This window comes from Notothenia rossii, assembly GCF_949606895.1.
Source record: "Notothenia rossii genome assembly, chromosome: 1".
Classification (NCBI taxonomy): Eukaryota; Metazoa; Chordata; class Actinopteri; order Perciformes; family Nototheniidae; genus Notothenia; species Notothenia rossii.
In genome coordinates this window covers 1,787,095-1,797,006 of record NC_136912.1, presented here as the reverse complement: position 1 = coordinate 1,797,006, position 9,912 = coordinate 1,787,095, and the positions used below count along the sequence as shown (strand labels likewise).

At 39.4% G+C, this 9,912-nt stretch overlaps 1 protein-coding gene across 1 annotated transcript; it reads right to left on the bottom strand.

Annotated features, from left to right (window-relative positions):
- Positions 1 to 257: 257 nt before the first annotated feature.
- Positions 258 to 6,079, bottom strand: LOC307024949 (uncharacterized protein). Its single transcript, XM_079659470.1, has 2 exons — positions 5,215 to 6,079; positions 258 to 2,124 (listed from the first exon to the last, which is right to left on the bottom strand). Exons 1-2 carry the CDS (start codon positions 5,399 to 5,401, stop codon positions 902 to 904), a joined length of 1,410 nt encoding a protein of 469 aa, XP_079515596.1. The 5' UTR covers positions 5,402 to 6,079; the 3' UTR covers positions 258 to 901.
- Positions 6,080 to 9,912: the final 3,833 nt, after the last annotated feature.

Below are 9,912 nucleotides of genomic sequence, written 5' to 3'. Positions count from 1 at the left end.
ATCATTTTTAAGACCTTCTAAATCATATTTAAGACCTTTCTTATTTTTTTAATCAAATTTAAGACTACTTAAGACTTTTTAAGACCCCGCGGGAACCCTGTTAAAATGAAGTCCGAGCTCGAAATATATCTCAAATAATGTATACACTGCCATTCCCCCACAAACATAACAGTCTGCGATTAAACGGTTGTCTCCTGTGCTCCACTTCCTATTGGCGCACCACCTGTAACTTTCTCTGCGCACGAGAGGCTGAGACCTTATGCTAACCAATTTGGATTTATTTTGTATGAAATAATGACTGGTATAAAATAAAATAAAAATAAAAAAGTAATTGAATTTCTTTTGATAAAATATTTTTATATATTTATAATTCTGCAAATATTACGATAAACTCACAGCTATTTCCCGGTACCGGTCCGCGAAATGAGTGAATCTCTCATTTCATCAACAATCTTTGAGTAGAGACACCGTCCTGCAGAGAGCACACAGCCCAACAGCACGTCTTTGGTTTAGCATCACTTTACAAAACGTTTGCATTAAGACACTAAGACTAGCTGGTCCCTTGTATAGGTCAGTCCACCTTAAATGAGCAGTGGGTGATCAGCAGGTGAAAGGCAGGACACGGGAACTTGGTCCTGAGGAGATGTAACGATTATTAAACAAGAAAGTTGTCGAGTCAAGGGGTCAAAGAAATGAACGTTTGTGATTATTAGTGAATCGGTTGCAGGTGGGTGAAATCAGGCTTAGGGAGTAACATATTACATGTAACGGCATTAGGTCATCAGGATACAAAATAGACAAATGTATTCCCTTACAGTTACAGAAGCAGCTGACGGCCAACACACTTGTGTCTTTTGAAACGATTATGCCATTTAAATCTTTTGTCACAAACATTGCATCTCTATTCTTTCTCTCCTGTGTGGACTCTCATGTGTCTCTTTAAATGTCCACTATGTGAAAAAGCTTTCTTACAGACTGTACAGCTGTGTGGTTTCTCTCCTGTGTGGACTCTCATGTGTTCCTTTACACTTCCACTCTGTGAAAAAGCTTTCTTACAGATTGTACAGCTGTGTGGTTTATCTAATGTGTGGACTCTCATGTGTTTCTTTAAATTTCCACTCTGTGAAAAAGCTTTCTTACAGATTGTACAGCTGTGTGGTTTATCTAATGTGTGGACTCTCATGTGTTTCTTTAAATTTCCACTCTGTGAAAAAGCTTTCTTACAGATTGTACAGCTGTGTGGTTTATCTAATGTGTGGACTCTCATGTGTTTCTTTAAACTTCCACTATGTGAAAAAGGTTTCTTACAGATTGTACAGCTGTGTGGTTTCTCTCCTGTGTGGACTCTCATGTGTTTCTTTAAACTTCCACCATGTGAAAAAGTTTTCTTACAGACTGTACAGCTGTGTGCTTTCTCTCCTGTGTGGACTCTCATGTGTGTCTTTAAATTTCCATTCTGTGAAAAAGCTTTCTTACAGACTGTACAGCTGTGTGGTTTCTCTCCTGTGTGGACTCTCATGTGTTTCTTTAAATTTCCATTCTGTGAAAAAGCTTTCTTACAGACTAAGCAGCTGAATGGTTTATTTTCAGCACCAGGTCGTGAATCACTGACAGATTCATGTCTATTTTTCATTGAGTTTGAGCCTGACGCAGGTTCTCTGGTCTCTTTCCAATCAGCACTGTCTTCAGTTTCAGGTTCAGAAGAGTTTTCAGTGTCATGTTCAGAAGAGTCTCCAGGTTCAGGTTCAGAAGAGTCTCCAGTGTCGTCCTCAGTCTTTGGTTGTAAACTGCTCTCTGGATCTGAGTTCCTGGCTGGTTCTGGTCCTCGACAGTCATCTCCATCAGCTTCTGTTTCCAGGTGTTCAGTTTGTCTTTGATGAGGCTGAGAGGACTGAGGTTTCTCTTCATCATCTTCACTCTTCACAGGGTCAGGAGTGAAAGTGGACTTGGTGATCTCAGCCTCCTCCAGCTCCTGAAGCTGCTCTCCCTCCTCACTGACCCTGAGTTCCTCCTGTTCCTGCTTAATGTGTGGTGGGGGCTCTGGGTCCTCCTGGTCCAGACTGGTGCTCCACTCCTGCTGGTCAGGGAGAAGCTCTTCTTTAACCACCACCAGCTGCTGGACGTCTGCAGGAAACAGGAAACACACAGTCAGAACAAACTGTTAAGTGTTGGCATTTAAAAATCTAATCACCATTACAATGGGAGACATTTTTCAACCCTAATTAATGCCTTTGTTTTTATATTTTCACATTATCTTTCTTTGTCCCACTTAATGTGTATTTGTGTTGTCTCAATTCATCTTATGTAGCCCAGCCCCTTTGAAAATGAAAAAAGGGTTTTTTCTTCTGGCGTAGCACTAGCTGCAATAAACAAGGAATTGTATTTGGGATCGTTCACAGATACACTACGCCTACAGTATAGAATTAAAATACTCTGTTACAAATTAAAATCCTGCATTCAAACCTTATTTAAGTAAAAGTATGCAAGTATTAAGAAAACATTTGACGGCACCTTCTTATGTAACAGTAATGATGGTGCAGTAAAATGTTCCCTGTCAGTGTTTAATTTATGATGTTTGATTATTTCGTATGTTGCATTTTACTGCTGTACATTTTCAAAGTTGCTTGTATAAATGATTATAGATGAGGGAACCTGCTAAATATTAAAATATGTGTGTTTTTTATATACAGTACCAGTCAAAGGTTTAGACACCTTCTCATTCAATGGTTTGTGTTTATTTTAATTAGTTTCTACTTTGTAGATTAATACTGAAGACATCAAAACTATGAAAGAACACATTTGGAATTATTTAGTTAACAAAAAAAGTGTTAAAAAATCAAGAATATGATTCTTGGCTTCTCTCAGTCAGCTTCATGAGGTAGACACCTGGAATGGTTTTTCAATTAACACGTGCTCCTTGTCAAGAGTCAATGACTTGCCTTCTTAATGTGTTTGAGACCATCAGTAGTGTTGTGCAGAGGTAGAGTTACAGCCCGTCTACACTACAGGCATCGAAAAATGCTTTCAACGCTTCGCCCATTCACTTGAATGGGGTGACGTAGAAGATTTTTAATCTTCGCCGAACTGCATTGTGGGGAGCATGGCATGGCTTTGCAAGCATCACGAGCATCTATCGGCATCAAAAGTTCAACAATGTTCAACTTTTGAGGCTCGATGCTTGGCATTAGCCAATCAAATCCCGTTTATGCAAATCCCGCCAGTGCAAGCGCAGCCAATCAAACCGCGTGCAAGCTGGGAGAGCCAGACCGCAGTTCATTTCCTCATATTCCAAGCGAGATATTACGGTAGCAAATCCCCCGGTTCTTTACGACCAGAACTATTTACCGGGATACAAGCCGGAGGAACCAGGCATGGAGGGAGGTGGCAGAGACAGTGGGTGAAACTGGTAGGTTTTTCGCCTGTTTGGAGAGTTTATATCCAGTTTACTTCGTTTTAACATTGCTATTGCTTTGTATGTCGGGGGCGGGAGATTCATGTGATTGGTTGTTGGTCGCAAAAAATCGCCAAGCTTCAGACACGCCCAGCTTCAAGTTTTTTGATGCCTGTAGTGTAGACAGGCCGTTAGTGCACAGTGGAAAGCCCTATTTGACTGCTGTTGTAATCCATATCATGGCAAGAACGACTCAACCCAGTGAAGAGAAACGACCGTCCATCATCACTTTAAGAAATGAAAGCCAGTCGATCCGGAAAATGTCAAGAACTTTGAATGTATCCTCAAGTGCAATGGCAAAAACCATGGAATGCTATGATGAGACTGGCTCTCATGAGGACCCCCCCGGGAAAGGAAGAGCAAGAGTTACCTCTGCTCGGAGGATAAATACATCAGAGTTACCAGCCTCAGAAACCGCAAATTAAAGCACCTCAGATTAGAGCCCACATAGATGATCACAGAGCTCAAGGAGCAGACAATCTTAAAGGTCCCATGACATGGGACCTTTAACATGCACTGTTCAGAGGAGACAGTGTGAATTAGGCCTTCATGGTCCAATTGCTGCAAATATCCACTACTGATGATGAACAACAAGAAGAAGAGAATAGTTTGGGCCAAGAAGCACAAGGATTGGACATTAGGCCAGTGGAAATCTGTACTTTGGTCTGATGGGTCCAAATTAGAGATTTTTGGTTCCAACCTCCGTGTCTTTGTGAGAAGGTGAGCGGATGTCTTCTGCATGAGTGGTTCCCACCGTGAAGCATGGAGGAGGAGGTGAGATGGTGGTGGGGGGGGGGGGCTTTGCTGGTGTCACTGTTGGTGATTTATTCAGAATTCAAGGCACCCTTAACCAGCATGGCTACCACAGCATTCTGCAGTAGCAGCTAAATATAAATCATATTCTGGATTTTTTAACACTTCTGTGTTTACTAGATAATTCTAGTTAATGTGTTATTTTATAGTTTTGATGTCTTCAGTATAAATCTACAAAGCAGAACCAATTTAAATAAATAAAAAACTTCAAATGAGAAGATGTGTCCAAACTTTTGACTGCGTCTAATACTAGTGTATATCTCTCTCAAAATATATATTGTGTGTATATATATATATATATATATATATATATATATATATATATATAGAATATATTATAAATACATGTTGGCATTAATTGATTGATGAGATTTTACATTAATTTATATTAATGTTTTAATTACTTAATGACCTTTGTACTAGTTCCCCTATTCTTTATCAAGTAACATTTTAGATTTATTTATTTATTTATGAGTTATTCTCGCGCCATTTCAATTAATCCAAAGTATTTGTTTTTTTTGCTTTTACACATTTAAAAAGAAAAAGTGAATAAAGAAGCACATTAAAACTAAAGTATCAATGTATGTCACATTTAACCAACTAGTGCCTACATGTATGGGTAATATTTAAATCAGTATATTAAATGGCATATTATTCAATCCATGTATTTTTATAAATATATTTATTTTGGTAGGTTTGCTCTTCCGTAATACATTTGAATTATTATAATAAAGTACATGTGTCTAATAATACTTTCATACTTTTACTTAAATAAGATAAACTTAAAGATATGAAATGCTTTAACTTGTAATGGAGGATTTTCACAGTGTGGTGTTTGTACTTTTACGTACCTGCAGCAAGTGCTGATAAAGGGTCTAAAGTGTTATTAATGTGATAATAAAGTGCTACTGAAGAGTGTAAAGTGTTAATTAAGGGTAAAGGGAACAGACCTGCTCTGTGTATCCGAAGCTGAGGCTGTAAAACAGCGTCCAGAAGTTTCTGGAGTCTCTTGTTCTCCTCTTTGGAAAGAGACAGCTCCTCCTCGAGCTCTGCTATTGTTTGTTCAAACAGAGCAAATATCTCTTTAGCAGTGAGTCGCTGCTTCTTCAACGACAGCAGCATTTGGACTTTACTCATGTTTCCTAGATCACCTTTTCCCGCAGACTCCGTTAAACACACCGTTTCTCTCTCCGTCAAACTCTCAATCTGACGAGCGTTGCTAACGTGTTTCCAGCTAGCATGCTAAGCTAGCTCCTATAGTCCGAGGTAAACGCTCCAGAAAAAAGAGCACAGAGTCCATTCAGAGGTTTATCCAAACACAGAGATGATTGATCAGTAGTGCTGGAGCTCACACACACTTTCTCAGGAACACAGAGAGAGAGAACCGTAGCAACGAGACGCCACCTCGATCCAGGTTAGAAAGAGCTGGGAACTTCACTTCCGGTGCGGTTTGAGGACGTCAAAATAAAAGCGGGAAGGATTTCTTCTTTTTGGTTTTAAGAACGATTTGCATCCGGACGTTGCCGTTGCCTTCTTCTTCTTCTTCTTCTTCTTCTTCTTCTTCTTCTTCTTCTTCTTCTTCTTCTTCTTCTTCTTCTTCTTCTTCTTCTTCTTCTTCTTCTCTTGTTTTTGGCGGATTGCAAACAACTTAAAAGGTGCATACCGCCACCTACTGTACATGAGTATGAATCATCACATCATTCCAACTCTTTAACCTATGATCTAATCAAAATAAATACAAAATAAATCAATAAAACCATGAAATAAATTAAAAAAAAAATACAAATCTATGTTCTTTCCTGACCTAATGTTAAATTATTTTTCCTACCCCAGTTTATATATATATTCAAATTTCTTTATTAGGATAAACCCCTTGAGGTGAATCACCTCGTTTTCAAGGGGGTCCCAAGAAAACAAATAACAAACAAGTACAATATACAAACAACATTCACACACATACATCGGAAGAAATAACCAAGAAATTACAAACATTCAGCCTAAGCATACAGCACATGGTAATACATTATAGGCGGTTACATTGAATGCATATCATTGGGTAGAGTAAAGTAGAGTAGCTGTACTATATATACAAAATCATAACAATAAAGACTTAGAAATAAAGACTTAGAAATGGGCAATAGGTGGGTCATCTCATGAGGAGATGGTGAAATAAGATGGAGCCTCAACAACCCTTAAACAATAAATAAAGTACTTCAGGTCATACAAAAACATTCAACCTTGAGGTGAGGTTTCACTCAAGAATGTAAACAGTGCCTTTCTGGTAGCTCGCTTTTGTGGTGCGCTTTTTGCTAATTTATCAGGGCACTCGTTCTCTTTCACCCCCTCATGTGCAGGCACCCAGCAGAACTGTAGATCTATGCCGCTTCTGTGCAGTCTTAACAGGCTATGATTCAGCTCTATGAGAATGTCTTCTCTGGTAGTTGTTGTTGATTGTATGCTTTGTAATATGGACAATGAATCTGTACATATAACCACCCTATCTGGTCTGACCTCTTCAACCCACTGCAATCCTATTATGACAGCAGCATTTCTGCTGTATATACTGATCATTGATCAGACGCTCTTTTTAAAATAGATATTTTAAAGTCTCCAACTCCAACACACTCTTCCTTGTTCTTAGAACCATCTGTATACATTTGTAGGTAATTGTAGTACTTTTCGTTCAGATACATACTTGTTTTAATTCCCACTTCATTTATTTGCCACTCTTTTTTCCTTTCTACAATATTCATATCTATTTTAGCTTCTGGGAACAGCCATGGGGGAACACTGCTAAATGGAGTTGCTTTGGCAAACGTGATATTCTCCACTCCATCTGCCCTCGTTCTCTCCTTACTTGTCCAGCCAAACCCACGTCCCTGGAATTTTGCATATTCCCAGCAATCCTGTAATATTCTGTTTGAAATATTTTCTTCTCCAGTTCCTTGTAGCCTGACCCAGTATGACAGAGCAAGTTTCTCTCTTCTGATCTCCAGAGGTGTCTCTCCTGCTTCTATCAGAACTGCATTGATAGGGGATGATTTTATCGCTCCAATACACAGCCGCAATGCTTTATATTGTATTCTATCAATTTTTAAAAGCAATGTTTTTGCTGCTGCTCCATACACTATACAACCATAGTCTATTGTGGACCTCATCATTGATCTGTAAATGTCTATTAACGCTTGTTTATCTGCGCCCCAGTTGCATCCAGCTAGAGCTCGTAATACATTTAACACTTTTTTGCATTTTGTTTCAACTTGTTTAATGTGCATTTTCCATGTGTATTTGCTATCAAACCACAGTCCTAGGTATTTGAACTCATTCACCTTTGTCATTGGACGATACCATTTTCTATTTCTAAATAATTGGAAATATCTGCTCCAACCTTTACTCTAAATGTCCTGTCTGTTAAAAAGGCCCTTACCCAATTGAACATTCTCCCTCCAATTCCCATTCTACTCAATTTGATCAGTAACGCATCCCTCCACATAGAGTCATACGCCTTTTCAATGTCAAAGTACACTATTGCCATTATCTCTTTCATTTTCAATGTTTTTTCCACATCATTACTCACTCTTACTAACGCATCTATTGTGGATCGCCCTTTACGAAATCCGCTCTGAAAACTACTCAGCAGCCCTTTCTGTTCCAGTACATGTGAGAGCCTACGGACAATGGTCTTTTCCAACCATTTACATAGGTGTGATGTAAGAGCTATTGGTCTGTAGTTACTAGGGCTAGCTGTATCTTTCCCTGGCTTATTGAATGGTAGCACGATTGCTGTTTTCCACTCAAAGACTCAGCACCATTTTCATAGTTTCCATAGGTAACTGTCTAAACATAGCATAACATAGCTGGTCTTGTCCTGGGGCTGTATATCCTGTATCTTGTAAGGCTATTTTGAGTTCTGACATTGTAAATCCCACATCCAGAGCTGACCTGTTATCCTGTCTCTTCTCCTTCACGTTTTCATTCTCTGCTAGTAACTGCTGTTTTTGCTGCCTATGAATATCACTGAGATGCTCCCCACTATGTACTGCTGCAAGTGTCCTTCCTAACATACCTGCCTTCTCTTTATCTGTCACTGCCAGCCTCTCGCCATCAACCAAAGCTGGAATTTTAATGGATTCCCTTTTCCCACTCATCCGCTTAAACATGGACCAGACATCACCTAATTTAACTCCTCTGCAATGGTAGAACAACATTCTCTCCTTGCTCTTTTTTTTTATTGTCCTTCGAGCAGCTGCCCTTTTCCTTTGAAACTCTATAACATTATTTTGTGTCATGTTTTTCTTTAATTCTCTAAATGCATTATTTCGCTCTTTAATAGCCCTGCTGCATTCCTCATTCCACCATGGCACCACTTTCTTCCTACCCTTGGTTGTTGTTTTGGGTATACTGTTCTCTGCTGCATTCAGTATAGGTTGCGTTATTTGGCTTGTAATTACCTCTATGCTTCCCTCTGATGTTAGCAGGTGTACCGACTCCTCACACCATATCCTACATTTCCCCCAATCAGCTTTAGCAAAGCACCACCTGGTTATTACACCTCCTTCCTGCATATACATTAGTATTTATTTTTAGTAAGCACTGGATAATGGTCACTTCCTACAGTGGAGCTATTCAAAACAAACCATTCGCATGTACGAACCAAACAGTTTGATACTAATGTCAGATCCAGGCATGAGACTTTCCCCCTGTGAACATCTACTCTTGTGCCATGTCCATCATTAAGGCATACTAGTGTTCTTTCCTCCTGCATTTCTTCCACTATATTTCCGTTACTGTCTGTATGGTTGCTGCCCCATATTGTGTGCATTGAAATCACCACACCAAACTTCCTTCCTATGTTTATTGCCTGCTATTTCTTTAAATATATCAGCGGTTAGATTTTTACATGGGTTGTATAAATTGATCATCCTAATGTTATATTGTTTCCTAGGGTTGCAGATTTTCACGATAATACAGTCTATATCATCAGGAGATTGCACCTCCCTATATGCCACACCATCTTTGAGAAACGTGGCACACCCTCCACCATTTTGACTATTAGCGCTATCATGCCTTATACAGCTAAATCCTGGAATGACAAAGTCTAATTGAGGTCGTAACCAGGTTTCTTGCACACATATTACCTCAGGGACTACGTCTAGAATAGATCATATATATATTTCTTGAATTCTTGACTATTAGCTATGAGGCTTCTTGCGTTCCACTGTAGTATTTGCAGAACCACGATTAAGGATCTAACCCTCATCCTGATTTTCATTTCCCCCAGCTCCATTTATAGATAGCATTGCATGTATCTGATCTGCTTTAATATCTTTCATGTCTAGGAATTTTCCAGCTGAATTTTCTCTCACTTTTCCACTAGGGGTCTTATTGGTTGTTATTGTTCCCCTTACTTTCTTTATTGCTTCTGCGTATGACACTGTGTTTGTAATCTTAACCCTCTGCACCTCTCTGGCCTCTCTCTGCACTTCACATCCTCCAAATGCAGCACTGTGATCTCCTCCGCAGTTACAACATTTAACCTTCTCACATTTTCCATACTCATGTGTTCCTCCGCATCTCGCACACCTTAGCTGCCCTTTACACTGCTGCGCTGTGTGCCCCATTCGTTGACATGCGTTGCACCTGACAGG

What these genes read in the sequence shown, in the direction of transcription:
- LOC307024949 (XM_079659470.1), bottom strand. Translation starts at nt 5,401, where the DNA reads ATGAGTAAAGTCCAAATGCTGCTGTCGTTGAAGAAGCAGCGACTCACT. An exon ending in GCTTCGGATACACAGAGCAG is followed by an intron (nt 2,125 to 5,214) that starts GTCTGTTCCCTT and finishes TGTTTCCTGCAG; the next exon opens with ACGTCCAGCAGCTGGTGGTG.